Source organism: Temnothorax nylanderi, unplaced genomic scaffold (assembly GCF_030848795.1).
Source record: "Temnothorax nylanderi isolate EJ_2023f unplaced genomic scaffold, tnyl_v1.0 TNYL_tig0668_pilon, whole genome shotgun sequence".
NCBI classification, from domain to species: Eukaryota; Metazoa; Arthropoda; class Insecta; order Hymenoptera; family Formicidae; genus Temnothorax; species Temnothorax nylanderi.
The window spans coordinates 51,843-70,781 of record NW_027249730.1 but is presented as its reverse complement, the minus strand read 5'-3'; the positions used below and the strand labels follow the sequence as shown (position 1 = coordinate 70,781).

The 18,939-nt window shown below is 39.8% G+C and overlaps 1 protein-coding gene across 1 annotated transcript in view; it reads right to left on the bottom strand.

Moving 5' to 3' along the window:
- Positions 1-70: 70 nt before the first annotated feature.
- Positions 71-18,939, bottom strand: part of Nckx30c (solute carrier family 24 member Nckx30C) — a gene marked incomplete at its 5' end in the record, with an annotated part of 63,559 nt that continues 44,690 nt past the window's right edge. Inside the window, 2 exons of the mRNA XM_071723944.1 lie at positions 71-13,984; positions 18,145-18,397. Of these exons, the coding sequence (XP_071580045.1) occupies positions 13,744-13,984; positions 18,145-18,397 (494 nt within the window). The remainder of the gene's footprint in view (positions 13,985-18,144; positions 18,398-18,939) is intronic.

Below are 18,939 nucleotides of genomic sequence, written 5' to 3'. Positions count from 1 at the left end.
GTATATGTCCCACCTTGTTAACATAATGCGGGCGGCATAATGAAATAACCAAAAGACGTAGCGATGGTAATTACTTATATATCTGTGTATTTTATATTGTCGACAAAAAGTAACAATGTACGGTCAAACCGTATAATTTATCTACAACAATCTACAATAGATTACAATATGTTGTTCTGTTTTTTCTTGAGGATATAGGGGGAGGGTACGTGCTCGGGAGGAAAGGGAGGAAATGTAAGATCGGGGGTCGGGATGGGACGGGAAGGGGGAAGGGTGTGGGTCGGCAAGTGTGAAGGGTGTCAGATGGTCGTCGATGCAGGCCTTTCTTCGTTCGTGCTCCATTACTCGCGTTACAGTTGACTCTTTTTTTTTTGTGTGACTCCTTTTTTTCCCTTTTTAACCCTATGATAAATTATTCGAGATAGCTCTAGCCGTACTTGGTACGGAATAATGCATTAATATCTGCGATAATAATTGATAAACCAGCGGTCGTGTGTCCCGCCTACGGTATTTTTCGGCTGCTGCGCCCGTCTCGCGAGGACTCCACCGATCGAAAGTGCGAGATGAGAGAGAAAGAGAGAGAGAAAGAGAGAGAAAGATACGATGCGATGATATCGGATATGCGGGATATCGTTCATCCCGCGTTCAACGTCTGACAAGGGGGTTGCTCGCAAACCGGACGTGCACACACCCCCCTCTCGTCCTCGATCGTCGTCGTCCCGGCGATCACGGGCGATCAGCTTCATTTTACGCTTCGACGGTCTCGCAATATTACCGGTCTGTTCTCGTCACAAAGATATACTTGTCCCTTCCGAGACTCGAGGCAGCGGCTTACTGTTAAGTCGTATCGCTCGTCCGAATCGGGAGAAGGGGAATTTGCCTACAACAATTACTTGCCATTACGTTTCGAAACTTTATAAAAATTTACATTATCTCGGTGCGGACGCACACACGCGCACTTTTTCCTACGTCGCACTAGTCTTATCTACTAAGTAATAAACGCTATAAGAGGAGCTTTAAATGCGTATGCAACATCATCGCCGTCCGCGATGTTTCTCTTGTATACATCTACGTACCTAGACAGCATGTCCCAAATCGGGACATAAGACGTCTTATGTCCCGAATTGGGACATTGTGCTCTGGGTATCTTTGCGTACGGAATGTCGGAACGTCTCCTCGACAATTAATCGGAGGGATACCGCTCAAGAGTTGGGGGCTGCCTCGCGCGGAGGTCGCGTAGCGATCCGACACATTTTGTGCTGTATATATTTATTGAACGCACGGCGGAACGACCGTGATTGAACGACGAACGCCGCTGTCTCGAGGTGTCGCGTCCGATTTTCCCTACAAACGAGAGACAGACTTAACGGATAAAGGTTTCGCCGTTTCGGCGCACGGAACTTAAAAATATAATGGAACGGAGTGAGTAAAGAGTCGCCTCTCCTAGGAACGTTTACATCTCGAGCAATCAAGTAATCGGGGAGCGACGGAGGTTGCTCGAAAGGAAAATAAAAAGAAAAACTGTCGACAATATTCGTCGTTTTTATAACGATCCTGTCCCGCAGGCATTTGAAAAACGCAACGAGATACACCTCACACTTATCGCGCGCGCGACAATTCGTTAATAACAATAACATCCGTAATCTCTTGCCCGCTTCTCGCGTGTCCTATATATGACAATATAATATGCATTACAATATATCATATGTATGTACAATGGCGATGGAAGGGGAGCGCTCTCTTATTCCTCTTCTCATGTAACAAGACGCATACAAAGAGATTCGACGATTTTTCAGGGCACGAGCATTCTCTCGAGAAAGGTGCTCCAATCCGATTTTATTCACGCCACCGATTCGCGAAGCACCGTCCGATACTATCGAACCTTTGATCACCTCGAGCAATTAACATGCCGCAGTACGCGGTGGTGGATACGCGTGTATCGTCGCATATAATGTCGCAACGGCGCGGCGCGGCGATCGTAACGCGTAGCGTAACCAGCGATACCAATCATCCCAGACAACACGCGTGTCTCAAATCGAGAGATATGACGTCTTAGAGACGTCATTAAGACGCCTCTAATGTCCATTTCTATCAATGCAGATTAACTTTAATCTCGGTTTAATTTACTGTTTATCTTTGTCTAGTTCTAAGAATTAGAAAAAGATATAAAGTAAGTTAAATCGAGATTAAAGTTAATCTGCATTGGTAAAAATGAACATAAGACGTCTTAATGTCTATTTCTACCAATGCGGATTAACTTTAATCTCGGTTCAATTTACTTTTTATCCTTTTCTAATTCCTAAAATTAGAAAAGGGCGAAAAGTAAGTTAAACCGAGATTAAAGTTAATCGGCATTGGTAGAAATGGACATTATCTGCCGATTTGAGACATTATATTCACTGGGACCCGTAATGCGGCATGTGCATACGGAAAATGGAGCGCTTGATGTGAGTCCATTGTGATAATTTTACTTGTCCCTGCGATCTAAACTTGCAAACTGTAATTAGATAAATAACTATAGATACGAGAGTAGTGTCGAGATGTAATTAAAAGAATCAGCGCTCACCTGACGGCCTCGTATTATATCTTTCCTAATTAGAACGTTATATCGCATAACGCGCTCTCGCTTGCTCTTAAGCAGCTGAGAAGTTAGTTAGTTACTTTTTAATCCTCGTAACGTTTATACTCTGAAGTCATTTTTTTCCCTTACTTGTGTAATGATAGCAACAACAACAACAGCGATAAGGAGAATTTTAACGGAGCAAAAGAGAGAAACTTGTCAACAAAGAGTTTATAGAATATTGACAGCTTTAACTCTTGGATCGTCGTTTCTTCTCTCTCTTGGAAGGCTTCGTAAAGTCCCGTCGATCTAACATAAGTACTGCCGAATCTAAGCGTATCTCATCGATGTGTTCGAATTATCGTGTTAAAACTGAAGAGCAAGCTATATCGTGGGAAAATGACGCTTGCTGTCGCAAAAGATTATTTGCGGGAACAGGAATCTATGCCGCAAGTATCGCGATATGTATATAATAAATTCGAGCGAGATATATGTAGGTATAGGGCTCGATCGTTTCATTTAACATTTTAATCTTCGTTTGTTCAGTTTGTTATATTGAATAGTTATGGAGTAGATAGAATGTAAACTTGTTACTTGATTATTGTCGACTGTGTATCAACAAATACTCGCGAATCAAAGTGACGTTTCGAAGAGTTTCAAAATACGCCGAGCGAGATTCAATTTTTTTTTTCATAACTTTGAAGAATATCGTTTGCATGATTTTAAGTTACATCGTTATACCGTAACGTTACTCGTCTCTCTTCAACAATCAGTAACTGGCCCTATTTAAGTTTATGTAATTAAATATCGTAGTGGAAACTTCTCTCGACACGTATTCTAAATAAATACCTATGTTTTCTCTCGAGTTATTGTATATAACGCAGTTTTCTTTTTTTCCCTCAATCGCTTCTTCACGTACTTTCCGTTGCACGATGTGACGTTAAATCCAGGCAAAGCGTGACACGGACGAAGGCGTACACCTTCGTGGGAATCGGATTTAATCATGCAAGAAGTACTTTCACCACTTTCGAGGCCACTTACTGTCACGGCGCTTAAAAGGAACTTGCGCGCCAAGAAGAGACACGCGGGTCTCCTCTTCGAAAAGCGTGTAAGTGAAATTCTGTTCTACCGCAAAATTCCGTAGGAACGCGTCGCCAAACGGCAGAAGTGAAGGAATGAGCAGTTTAGCATATGCAGAGAGTCGTGCAAATCCGCGACAAGCCGTACACCGTACGTCGCTAAAGACCGTTATCTCGCGTAATAGCGTAATCTTCATTACGAGCAAAATATAGAACGAGTTTTAGACAGACGTCGCTTCGTGTCGCCGTTTTAACGCTTTGGGAAACGAGATTCGTCCGTAGCATTGTGTTTTGTCATACAGTGTCTCATATTAACGTAAATATATATATCTGTCGGTTATAATAATAAAATTATTCCACAACCGACGTAAGCATAAAATAATTGTTTAATGTACTTGGGATATAATATTGTCACGATTGTTACTGTTGTGAAACGTTCATGTGTCTTACATCATCAAACTCAAGCTGGAAAGATAAGTATCGCGTAAGAAAAAAAATTAACAATTAAGGTAAGCGTCCCAATAGCTGGACATGTAACGATGCTAATACGATTTTGTTTAATTTTTATAAGTATACGGTTTTTAACAATCTAATTATGTATCCAATTGAAAGACGAAGTATAAATGCCTGTTATTGACGCAAGAAAGACACGAAAAATGTTTAAATTATTTTAATAATAATAAACAATTTAAAACATACAAATGTACTAATATTCGGACACTCGTCCGGATATAATTATTCTACATATTTTTCCACTTGAATAATGTTTATAAAACGTTTTTTTATAAAATAAAAATATGAAATAAAATAAAAATTGTTGTAACAAATTAGACGAATTTTCTGAAGAAAATTTTAAGGACATTGTCAAAATGTCCTTCGCCTAATTGTGTAACAAATTTACTTTCTACTGGATGACAATTTTTATAATATTTAGAATGTTTTACTATATATAAATATCCTTAAATATTTAAAGATTTCGATAAAATTTTGATATTATAATGAAAAAACCATTTGAGATTAATAACGAAAAATTTTCATGGTAAATGTCCGGATATAGGGACATGTACGACAATCGGTACCTAATACCTAAATAATTAATTTTGTTAACTAAATCTTTTAAGACACGCGATTACCTCACAATTCTTTAATCAACTTAAAAACTTTACCTGTTTGCGATGCGTTAAACGAACATTTTTTCCCCCCTCACGTACTTCCATTGTCGAAACTATCTTATATGGATTATCTTATCGTTGATTATCAATTTGAATATCAACAGTTTACGATAAAAGTCGTCACTGCGGTGGTTCTTCCCGCGAAAAAAAGAAGGAAGGAAAGGAAAAACTGAGTGAAATCGCGAAAATATCGTGAGGAAGCGTCGCAATCGGCGAGTAAAATTCGACTTAATTCGCACGTAGCGTCGAGTGTGCAGTTTTTTTTGTTTTTATCATTTATCACTATCCCCCTCGTTATCCCGTTTGCTTGTTTAGACACCCGCGCGCATTTCAGTGTGTAGCTCAGACTTCAAGCGATCCTGCAACTGACCGGAAGAAAATTGTTCGTCGTTTTTCGCAAAAAATTCCCTTTCTCCGCTCGCGTTCTTCAGATTTTTTTTGCATTTTTTTTCGCATAACATGTAACATGAGAAATCGTAGCTTACTCGTTTAAGACATCCCTACACAACATGGCTACGGTAATGCGTAATGGATATGTGCGCAAGTGCGTGTAACGAGTTGGTTCGCGGCAAAAGATGGGTGGCGTAGGAGGAAGAGGAGGAGAGGAGGAGGTGATGAAGGAAAGGGTGGAGGAGGAGGAGGATTGCGAGGGGGGGTGCGTGGAGGAGATGCGGTGTCCGCGCGTACGCGCACGCACGCGCACGTACGCACGTGCGCACATAGGCACACGTTTAAAAGTATATGTATATGTATATATATATATATATGTATAGATTCTGTATATAATATATCAATCATTGATTTTTTTCTTCCGTTAAGTAACTAGCTTCTTCGAGTATGTATATATATACACATAAATATATGTACAGAACATATATATGTGAATATATATATATTTGCAATTATGTGATAATTTTATATGTATTCGATCACTCCGTCGCTTAAGCATTCGCTCGTTTCTCCGGATTCGCACGGGGTTCCATGTTCTCCCTCTTTCTCGCTTTCTCTCTCTCTCTCTCTCTCTCTCTCTCTCTCTCTCTCTCTCTCTCTCTCTCTCTCTTTCGAGTAATCTCTCGAGCTGCCACTCTCTCGCATGCACGTTTCACACGCATCCCTCGAAACAAGCTACAACTAGTGCCCTACTTAACGCTAAGACGCTATGGTAGACAACAACAAGTAATCGTTATCCTAGAACTTCTGATCTCCTCTTTTTTTCCGCTTGTCCTACTTTCGTAATATATGCCGTAAAAATGTTGTATATAATGATATTAATATTGTTATATATTTCGCTTTTTATTGCGCACGCGGTGTCGTGCGCCCGTTGGCGCCAGCGCCGCAAGCCGGCCCGGCTGATTCGCGTCCCGATTCCTCATTCTGTGGGAAACGCAGAAAATTGATCAGTAAAGTCGTCGAGATCGGATTCTGTTCTTCGATCCCGAGCGCAATATTGTTCGAGTATTTGATGCGCGAGGCGGCGAAGCGGCCTTCCGACGCTGACCCCAACCGGCTTTACCCTTTTAACACATCAGCACGTTTCTCTCGCTCTTCCTTCTTTTTTTGAGAGTTCTTTTTTTTATTCACTATACGACTTTATGTTTTCTTTGCTTTGCGTTTTAGTTCTGTTTGCTCTGTTAAACTCGTACTCGGTTTTACGCGATCTCTAATTTTTTTAAGCTGAGATTCGTCCCGCGCGAACTTTGGAACGTGGTCGTTGATGCGCTTTTTGTTCGGTCCTTGTCTCTAATCGGGGGAAATTGCGTTTTTCTTTCCACCTAATAATCGCCTTATAAGCGGCGAACTTAACTGCCGGTTAATCATGCGAATATCGTTGTACACTCGGCACGCATAAAACGATCGTTATATGCCTCGGCCCCGATCTAAGTAACGCGTCGAAGACGTATCTTATGAACATCAAGAAAACGAAATTGTGTTTACCGTAATAAAAACGTCCCATCTTGGAATCGTCGATTGAACGTATACAACGTTAAATACTTTACATATTTATATATATATTTTTGCGTATTTATATATTTATACATATATATATATATACACACATGTATATGTGTATACGTATGTATAAATATGTATGTATGTATATATATTTATATTTCTCCTCGTTTCGCGTTTGTCGTCTTTCTAGCACTCTGCGGTGATGTAATTAATCTCGTAAGTCGTGATTTAACTACGCGTCGTATCCCGTAAATCTACTACTGCGGTGATGGACGGGGGTACAACACCCTATATATTTATATGCGACGCTTTTAAGATGGCGATTATAATGAAATATATATCAAAAAGAAAAGCAACGAGAAAAATGCGAGATACTCCCGAAATTTACGTTATGTCCAACACGCTGATCGCCCAGAATCGGCCGAGAAAGTTGCATCTCCGCCGTTCCTGTACAATGTACATTATGTAATTTCAATAATATATAATCGGCCGACGATCCAGCTTACTCCACACTCGAACAATATATAATACATATTTATATAATCTGTAATTATATAGAAACTTTATAACGCTCGTATAGCCTCATCTAATTACCTTACGAGACTTAAGTCGCTAATAATACTCTACTAAGTAATCAGTTATCATATATTCAACATTTTTTTATCTCTCTTTGATATGTGCGTTCGCGCTTTGTCAATGCCAAGAAAATATTTTCGAAGCGTTCGATCTTTCACAGCGTGCGTTTTGTGTCCCTTTTTTCTTATATTCTGCTATCCCGCGTTATTTTATATCGTAATGATTTATATATCGTGCCGTCATCGTCGGGCCGAAAGAATAGTGACGCTCCTAGTATAACACGATCGATCGATGGCTGAGAATAAATTTGTCACTCGGCCTCTGCCGACAACTCGCCGAAAATTTGAAGGATCGTTTCGATCGTCGTCGTCGTCGTCGTCGCGTGCCCGGCTCTAATCTACCGACCTTGTCGCGATGTAAAAATTTCTCTACGTTTTTCCTCGAAAGCTACGTTACAAAGTATGAAACCAAGTAAATCCTTAACGACGCTTAAAGTCTAGTTCGGAGCGTCCTTACGAGCGCGCGACGGGTTTCGTATCCGTAAGGTAACAGCTATACCATCAACCTCTAAACAGTACAACGTATTGCATCCACATAAAAATATAAAAGAGTTTAACGGATTCTATATATATAATATTATAACAATACAATAAAAGTTTCGAAAGCCACGTTTGGAAATAAAGCGCTCGTAAATATAAAAAAGATAATATTCCCAGAAAGCTTTTACGACGCTTTCAATTAAGAAAGGTCTATCGGTTACCGATTATACTGTTTCGGGTTGAATACACTAAACCGGTGGGAGCTTGTTTTTCATTCCCTCGTTCTAGTTTTTCGTGAACTTAACATACCTAACAGCGAGGGATTGTATCGATTGCGTTGCACTTTGACAAACCTTCTTCAGACAAACCGGAACAATTTTTTCACAGCACCTCCACGGAAAGTTCGACTTTCCATGCCTGTAGAGAGGGGCGAAAGTAACCAATTTCACGTCAGGGCGGCATAGCGGGCGGAAAGTAATAACTTTCCTCCCTAGGGAGGATTTGCCGCCCTCGCCTTCAGCTCGGGCGGCAAACTTCACACTCGTCTGAAAAACGCTACTTTCGCCCCTTGGTGCACAATATACTATTCATCTTTCGCAAACGTACACTTCATCTCGTCGCGTTGGTCTCTCGAACATAAAAGTTTACACGCATGCGTGCAAGAGAGAAATAAAAGGCCCCCCACACAATGAAAAATATATAAGCAACAAGGAACAGATATTAGCGATTAGGACTAAAGAATCAGGAATAAGGGCTCAGACACAATAAGAAAAATAAGGAATAAGATAAAGGAATAAGGAATAAGGGAATGTCGCATCTCACTTCAGTACACGTACATTAAAGTGAGATGCAACATGCCTTATTCCTTATTCCTTTATCTTATTCCTTATTTTTCTCATTGTGTCTGAGCCCTAAAGCTGGACGCACGATGAAAAACATCAGGCAACAGAAACAGGGAATAACACAGACAATAGATTTTTAACCTATCGGAAGCCGTGTATCAATGCCACACTAGCTTTATTCCCGATTTCTTATTCCTAATCGCTAATATCATCTGTTCCTTGTTCCTTATATTTTTCATTGTGCGGGGGCCTAAAGTCTATCTCTCTCTCCTCTATCTCTTTCTTTTGCTGTCTCTTTCTTTCCCTCTTCCTCGCTACTTTCATGTCCTGCGCGAATATATGCGTGCATACGTGTCTGACAATTCGACAATGCAAAGGGGAAACAAATAATTACCCTTATGTACTAATATAGTACATTTCACATGCAACTGATCCTCGAGTCGTTAATATCGCGGTCGTTACATGTACATTTGAAACTTCTCCGTCTCGCCCTTTCAGAAAAGTTTAGGAAACGTTGCCGGGGCGAGCCATTTTTCACACGCGTGTCATTTATATCCGGAACCAGGATTGATCCCCCAAGTCGAGAAGCTCGACATTCGAAACGGAAACGAGCTGGCTACGCCGCGCCAACGCCGATGATGTTTGTCCTACGGTATATTACAGAGCATAAATTACGCGAATGCCGCTGCGCTTCGAGCCCTTCGGCTCGACCTTCGACTTATCACGCGATTCGCCGCTAATCCGCCTTCGTTGTTTCGACTGACAGACTAATCCTTTTCGTGCCCAACACACTACGGCGCGGCGTAAAATGCCTCGGTACCGCGCGCGGTTCTCTAGCGTTCCCCCCCCCCTCCGCTATACACATTTCCCCCGTTATGTTCAACGTCACGAAGAAACCTAACGTTGTTTTCCAGCTGGCGATCGTTGCTGTGTGTCCGAGGGCGCGGTTTGCCCACAAGTTATCACGTCCGATTTTTCTCAGATCGCTGAGCTAAAGTTCATTCGTCCGTTCTGACCTGACGGTGTATAATTTCCATTTTACAGAGTCTGATCGTGTCTGCTTCAAAGTTTGTTTACACTACTTAAGAACGGAGCTCTCTTTTTTTTTCACGATACTTTCAAGTTATAGTTTACTCATTGGATAGAGAAATTTGACGTAAGATTAAACTTATGCGACTGACAATTTCGAAACAGATATTTCATTGGGAAAAGAAATTTCATAAAAATAAAAATAATGAGCTTTTTTATAATCAATTGGCAAAGAGAGTATTGCTACGCAGGAAAAATTCATTCTCTCAACGTAACGCTGAGAGCTGTGTGTCGCAAAAAAAGGGCATTGCTATTTTTAAGTAGTGATCAATAATTCGAGAAGATCGCATTGTTGCTAAGATTGCTGCCATTCATTACTCGTTTTCATGTCGTAATGGTTTGCTTTTTAAAGTTTAACGTTGTAATAAAACCACCCTTTGCCATAACCGGTTACGTATCAAAAGAAAATACACGTCTAACAGAAAGCTGTGGATATCGCGACATTTTTCCCTTTTTCTCTCGATATCGTTCGACTCTACGGATCATCGATTTCAGCCTCTCTTTGCCTTTGGACCTACAGAAATGCGGCTCTCACGACGCTTTTTCGTCGCGTGAGGGATCGAAGCATCGCGGAATTATTATTATTTTTTTTTGAATAATCGAGCGCACGAGCCGGATTGCATGGCTACGGTTTGGGCAGATCAGAGACAGGTAGACATAGCGTCGGAAGGCTGAACGTAATAATTGTTACACGGCGCAAAATGCTGGAATATAAGCTGCGAGACCGAAAGACCATCCTTTTTGTTTTCAATGTTGGGACTATACAAAAAGATGCGACAAATATAACGTTAAATGTATAATATAATATATATAACTAATATATTCTCCTAATATATGTTTCATCGCCGAATTTTCACACACACACGCACACGCTACGCACTCTTTCTCTCTCTTTCTCTTTCATTCTTTTATATATATATATATATGTATACGTGTGATTTTGATAATCTAAAATTCGCTCTACCGATTAACGTAGACGGTACTTTAATATAATTATGGTCTTTTTCTTGTTTCATACCGCGGATTCAATTTTTGCGTTAGCTGTGGGCTTAATAAAAAGCTAGGCCGCTTTTAGGCGTTCAGGCTACCGAAAATGTAGTATTACTTCTCTGTTTGTATCTCTCTCAAACTGCGTAAGGTATGTATAATAACACTTTGCTCACCTCATATGTAATATAATCGATATCACATTATAACTATTATCTCTATGTCCTTAAAACAATATCCTTTACAAACGCTTTATACAACACACGGGCCCTGTAACCTGGATTAAAAATCGCCCATTCTGCCATGCCTCAACTATACACCTGTTCCTGTTTCTTCCTCCCTTTTTTCTTCTTTTTAATTCTATATCGTTCTCTTTCTCTGTCTCTCTCCCAATCTCACACACATGCATACTCGTGTGAATACTCTTGTTCATTCTATTACCCGTTTACCTTCACTGTGTACATATAACAACCATAATAATAATAATATTTTCTAACGGTATCTTAGAGTGTCATAGTGCAATGTCGAAAACTTGAAAGAAGTTGGCAAAAAAATAACTGCTTGGAGAGTATATCAAGCTGAATGTGGAACATCACGGAAAGTGCAATGTCTAAACGGCTCTCGACATTCGTCTCTGTTTCTTTCCGCTTCGTAAGAGCGTACCAGTAATAATACATTACTCGCACAACGTGCAAATATTTGCAGTGCAATTTCGATACTTTTTTTTCCTATATGCGGAGAAAATATCGCGCGAAGATTCGATCGCGCGTAAGATGCATCAACAAGCGAGACACGAGTACTCTCGAGTGGATCCTTAGAATTCTTCGCATGATGCACCACTTCGAATATACGATTTGCAACAATTTTCTCTATAGCACTTGAGAAAGTCATGCAATCGCATGCGCCGCTTACAGATTATAATTACCGTAATAGTTAATAATTGTATTTAAGAGAAAAACACGCTCGGAATCGGATCTAAATGTCTTACGCGAACGAGATATATATGTTTCCTTGTATTTGTGAATTCATTTTACACACCTACACAGTAAAGTAAATAAATTTGCCAAGATTCATACCGCGCAACTTTTCACAGCAAATACGTCATGATAAATTTCCTAAAGAACATTTAAGGATGAAAGCTTCATTGGTCGGAAATGCGCTTTCTTTCGAATCAAACGGACAATTTAAACAAGCGTTTGCCTTCTATTTTGCTAAATTAACGCTACGCATCGATAAACGCATTTTTCTTTTGCGCGAAATAATCAACTCTCTCATTTCTCGTGAGCTTTTCATCAGCGATTCATCGAAGCGAAAGCGAAAGAAATATAAACAGCAAACAAGTCGACTATTTCCCGATCAGTGTCTCATATTTTATCGCTATTCTATCTTATTCACGTATCAACAGCAACATCCGTCCCGATCGTAAGCTGAAAATTCGATGCGACGATCAACTGTTTGGTTTGAGACGTGATTGCGTGTTTGAATCATATAATTAATTTAATTTATTTATTTAATAAATCACTGTTTGAAGACTTTCATGCAATTTCACGAATGTAGAGCATATTTGATCAAACAATCAAACATGCTTTTATGTTAATTGGCAAAAGTATAATTTGCCATTGTTAAATTGAAAAATAAAACGCGACAAAGAAATAAGATATTTTCTGCGTTTGCGGCAAAAGTTTTTTTTGCATAACACATAATATATATTCTATTATAATATATTAAGGCGTACTATAATTTTGGTAAGAAAATACGTATATGACTTGCCTGAAGTGTGTACACCCGGCGTATGTAAGTAGCAGAGATTCACGTCGTCGAAACGAAACGCCGAACACCGCGTCGCATCAGGTTTGAATTCCGTGAGTACACAACAGAGTGAGAAGTTATAACGCTATTCTACGATATTACGAGGCGAAGAGAATTCCTGCTTTAGAGAAAAATCCGGCGAGCGGTCAGGTCACTTTTTCTAGGGATAACGTTATGTATAATATTCGGACGTGAGCGTGCCAAGGAGTCAAACGGAGAAGACCTCTACGGTAACGTTTTGTATACTGGCAACATCGCGTTTTTAATATAATATTAATGCTATTAATAGGTATACTCGAAAAACGTGATGTTTCGACAAATGCACGAAGCGGAATCTGATGATACCCGTGATTATAATTAGAAATGTCCTTACGGATCATTATTGAATATCAGGTTTCTGTAAACTTTTATTATAATAATTTCAAGTGAATTAATAACGGTACTGAAATCAACTGCAATTTGTCTCACGTACAGTGCCGCTTATCGAGTAAGTAACGAGAAGTAGGACGAGAAAGAAGAAAAAATGAAGGAGAGGAAAAAAGAAGAAGAAGACCAGGGAAGTCTGAAAAGTTTGTGCCGAAAAATCCTCCCAAGGATTATATAAAATGACAGTTTGGTCCTTGGCACGATCGACTAACGCGCTCGCCATGCCTAAATAATAAAGTAGCGCACTCGAGCGGAGTGTGGAGCGCCCGGGTTTAATCCTTAACAAGACGAGTATTTCGTTTCAGGTATTTCAAGATTTTTTTATACAATATGTACACCTCTCGCGACTAGAGCAAAACGCCTCTCGTAATCTGGTAACGCGAAGTTGCTGTGACCCGATGATCGGTGATAGTGGCGGTGGTGATGGTGCTGCTATTGCCGTTCGTACTGTCAAGTCCCCTTCACGCGTCCGCGCGCGCGCGCACGCGGAAGGTAACGACTGGCGCGATTTCCTCCTCGGCTTTCGAAGCGGCGAAGACCGCGGGGAAGAGTTCTCTCGCCGGCCAAGACTCGCCGACGACGATGACGATGATGATGACGAGACCCGTAAGTGTGCGTCCGTTTCGCAGACGTATTTTTGTTCCCCTCCGGAAGGAGGAGGGAAGTTTTTTTAATACCTCTGCTGCCGCGGCTGCGCTATCCTGGCTGCCCCTACACCGGGCAGACCAGGATCTCGTACTCGAACATCAGCGAGACGGCGACGAAGACGAAGTAGAGGATGAACATGGTGAAGCCGAGGCCCCTGTTCATTTTCCATCTGAAGCAGGCGATGCTCATGATCACGAACAGCAGCATGCAGAACAGTATCGCTATGCTGCACACCATGCCCACCGAGTTCACCTCCACGGGTTTCCCGTAGATTAAACCGTATAGGAGCCATGGAACCGGAAGCCTGCGGGCAGAATCAAAGCGCAAATCGAGCCATTTTCACAGCAGCCGACGATATGCTGATGCGATTATAATTAAACTACTGTGCACTGTTTACTGACCGTTCATTTTTATTTTCTTCTTATTATTTTCTATAGTACGGAAATAAAATATGTACTTTTCGAATGTCAAAAATGAACGTTCCAGAAAGAGATTTGTAACAGCTGTTGCAGCAACGTGAAAAATTATGTGGAATTAATGAAGATATCGGCAATTACTATACATCGATTTCGAAAGATTTTTAAATACCTCATTATTCGTCATATTGAATTTGCCAATTTTCGACTTAAAGATTTCCAAGTTAAAGTTTTTATTATCCTATTATTATATTATTTCACATATAGAGTGAAGAAGATACAGGGTGAAGAAAAAAAAGTTTATATGACAACATATCTAATTTGGAATGGTTTCTGAGATAGAGTCGTGCGATACGTGGCATGTGCCATATATGCTTTCGATAAAATTTTGTGGGTGTACATTTACATCTCTCGCGCTATAAACTTTATTAGAACATTACGGTTTTATGATTGCACGTGCGACCGGATCATCCACTGCATCGATCCCGTATAAACGTGCATGTGCAACGCGTGTAGGTGACTGTTGTGCGCCGCTCTATATATTATTTGAAGTACAGTATCTATAATTCACATTCGTCTGTAACAATGCTGTCGACGTGTGTCTTGGATATATATCGTTTGACGTGCAATCGCACAAACGCAGAGTATACAAATGCGAAGAAATATTTCTCCACTTCCCCCTCAGGCAGCCCGCCAACTGGCAATCGGTCAACGTGCGATCGGGATGCGTGGCTATGATTGATCATCGAGAAGGATCTGATTCGTCTGATGTTTCGTCGCGATGCGGCGTGTGATTCGGCCAGGAAATCGAGTGTCACGGAGGGACGCGCGATTATTTTCGGAAGATTGAATCTCACCCGCGCGAAGACAAAGTGAAGAAAGATAATTAATTCTTATTGACCGTAGATAGAAGTTGCTGTCGTCAATATCCTTTGCCTTCTACTAAAGATCACGCAAAAACGTTACGAATAAAAGTCGGGATCTTGGAATAATTTCAAAATATAATCTTGCCAACGACGTTGTTTCGGAAATTGAGATCCGCGTTATCTGTAATAGCGAGACTTTGGATACAAGCCACAAGCAAAAGATACAAATATGCAAATCATGCAGAATATCGAATTAGCGGGCTCGAAAATTAGTGAACTTTTGTTACTCGTTCGGAGCTCGGATTCGCGTTAATGCGGCACGGGAGAAACAATCGCAACAATTGCGCGCGGTTTTATTAAATAAGGAAAAAAAATAGAGCCTCGCAGTTTTAACGAGATGAGACGGAGTCGAGATTCCGCGAGTAGAGAGATTCCCGAGACCTTTCCGCGGGAAAATGAGTCTTGGTGTCTGGAACAGTATTCGCGGCATTTCCCGCGCCAACAATATAATAATGCCGGTGGAATGACTAGCGCGAATGCGATTACAGTGAAATAGCGAGAATGCCTTGACGGGCTCGGTCCGGCTACCAATTCCGCACGCCTCTTCCAATCCCCCGTTCGATATCGTTTCAGCAAAATTCCAATTCGTATCGCACGCGCGAGCGTATATTACGAGAAAGAGAATATATGGTGTGCGTGTGTATACACTATATATGAAATTCATGTGAGGATATTGACATTGGTATAATACGGGCCCGTGTCTGTATGTATGTATTACACAATTAAGTCCATTGTGTGCCCGCGCACGTGCGAGAGAGTCCAATAATTCCGAGATTGTTCGATTCGTCTATTGAACTCCACCGTTGATATCACATGAGCCGTAATCGTTTCTACCAATCGTTTCAATCAACTTTCTGAAGACCCCGCTAGCGACATTGACATTGGCCGAATGGCATCAGGAAAAGTTTCCTTGCGAATACGTTTAATAAGTAATTAGAATTTGCAAATTCTAGCGAATACGAGAATTGCGAAATAACATTATGCGTTTTGCTGGAATAAATGTGAATTTTCTGAATTACTGGGATGCAAAGTTTCTTTCTCAGAATGCATAATATTATGTCTAAATTTTCAGGAGGATTAAGACAGTAATGCAATTAAAAACTGGAGAATAAATGACATAATAGACTTTTTTTCAGTAAATTGATAAAGTTAAAGTCTTTTGATATGATTTTAAATAAGAACATAATACATAATTATATGTAAAAGATATTAAAGTTCAGATGTTAAAAATGTTCAGTATATAATTTGAGTTAATTTAAGTTTACAGCATATCGAAAGAGATAATCCATGTTGGTAAATAACATTTAATTGTATATCTAATGATTCAACTCAAACATGCATGTATCTTCAAAGCAACTGCATATTTTAAGGTAAGCTAAATATTACTCTATTCAGTATAACATCGGTATAACGGTGCCAACCATCGGCTGTGCATACATTCTTGTATGCACAATATGAATAACAATAGCATCATTTCTTCCACTAGCAATGCAAGCAGGAATATTACAATATCCCGATAAACGCCTCTCATGTATCGTGAACGGAAGTAAAAGTAAATGGGAAATGACGGAATTGATCGAGTATTTAATTAACAATCCTCATTTTTAGACCGAATGTTTAGACAACGTCAAGTTAAAAGAGATTAAAAAGGAAATATACATTACACTATTAATAAAATGGAAATCTGCGGTGCAAGCCGACCGATATTTCTTTGCCGCGTTAAATGCTATCTTGACACGCTATTTTCCTCTTTCCGCTCGAACGATTGACGTTACCGAAATTTGAGATTGATATCCCTTCTCGAATAAGCTTCCTGGCCTCTTTGGCACCTGGCCCTTTTCGTTAATCGATCCTTCAATATAGCACGACGTAAATGGGTTTCGGGTTCAAAAACAGAGAAAGCTGCGGATGCTTTCAGAAATGTATTAAATTTCTTGGTTGCAACATACTGTTTTAATATCTTGCACTGTTCTCACGACAAGAAAGTTTTTGGAAAATCTTCACGTACAACTTTTGCAGAATATCGCAAGTTTTTTTGCTAGATAAATATTAAACCTCACGTAATCTTAAAATACAACTTAATTCCACGATGTTAAATAATTACGATTAAACGCGAGGAGATAATAATGTTAGTATAATTTACGGAGGTTAATCAAATGGCGAGTTCATGTGGATAGAATCGTAGCGTTGACATTTTAATGACAATATTGGAAGCATATCCAAGTTTTTTCTTAATTTGCTTCCTCTTTTGTTATTCATGCCGTGCATATTCACTTTGTTATAATGTTCTGTACGTAAAAATGTGTTAATATAAATCGGGAATGTATAGGTATAACTCTGCATTTACTTTGCACCTTTATCTACATCGCTCAAATTATTAATGTTAATCTATTATATATTTTAAATTTTTCTTATTTTTTTGAAGTTTGTTATAATTCTATTGGAAAATCAATATGACGTTTCGTGTTTTCTCTTTAGAGGCTTTATCTTTCTTTCTTATCTATTTCAAATAACGATTCTATTTCATATAATATATATCGAAATATATCGTAAATCTATTCACGTGCGGAATCAATAAAAGATACACGTTGCTGCGATATCTCTAAAATGGAAATATAATGGTATGACTTTTTGTGAATGGTGTATTGTATGTGTACTTATATTTTTCTCCTAAAATTTTATCCCATTATACTAATGAAATATTATTTCCTGGGGTCACACTCTTCATTTTTACTGCATTTTCAAAAATATTTTAGTTTCATGTTAAGCTTCCATTACGAGTAGGTACAGTTAAAACTTTCTACTTTCTCGAATCAGATCGTTAAAAAATATTTTAATACATAGAGATTGTAAAATTTAAACAATAATACATGTAAAATAGAATTATAAAAGAATTGGGTATTTGCAAACTACTATTCGCACGAAACAGTCTTCTATAAAAAATTCGCTATCGAATGATAATATTGGATAATAAAATTAAACAAGTTTAAACCATGTATGAAGTAATTGGTAAAATAGGAACAAATTTTCTAGAATCTTTTGGAATAAAATGCTGAAGTCCATGCGATACATTGCAGGACAACGTTGCAACGGGGAATTCTGGAAGAGATTTGGATGCTCACCCAACGGTCACGTCGAAGATGTTGCTGCCGACGGAACTCGACACGGCCATGTCGCCGTATCCCTTTCGCGCCACGATGACGCTTGTGATGAGGTCCGGTATGCTAGTGCCAGCTGCGAGGAACGTCAGGCCCATCACTTCCGGCGGTATGGCCACCGTGTCGCCGGCGACGTTCGCCCACCAGACCATCAGGTACGAGTACGCCGCGATCCAGAAGATCGAGCCGATGAACGTTATCGGGAAGAACTTCTTCCCTGAAATTAAGCGCGTGGAGATGCACGGTATCTGTTACACACGATCCCTGCGGGGGTCGTCCTATGGAGATTACATAAATCATCGTGGAGGATCAACGTCAATATCGGACGTGATTTCACGGCAATTTTTCCCACGGGAATCGAGTCGTAGAGACAAGACCGGGGTGCCCGTAATAACGCGGGATGTTCCTTCGCTCGCGCGGGATTATGTAGTCAGTCGCGTGGCGCCAGGCATTTTATTCGCACCACTCGGTTGCAGTTCCCATTAACGGAAGTAGTTTAAGTATGCTAAGTGTGTTTGGTCGATTACCATTCCGATATCACAATGAGTCATTAGCTAACTAGAGTATGCAATATGAATTTGAAAAATTAGTTCGTTTTAGATGCGAAAGAGTAGTTAAAAGTATGAAATACACATATTGATAAAAAGATTTTTGAGAATCAAACGTATGTCGGTATATGAAGTGGAATTTAAATGGAAATATCAAGATTATAGATGTGAAATTAAAGATTAATCCAATTAAGTTAATTATTCTAATAAT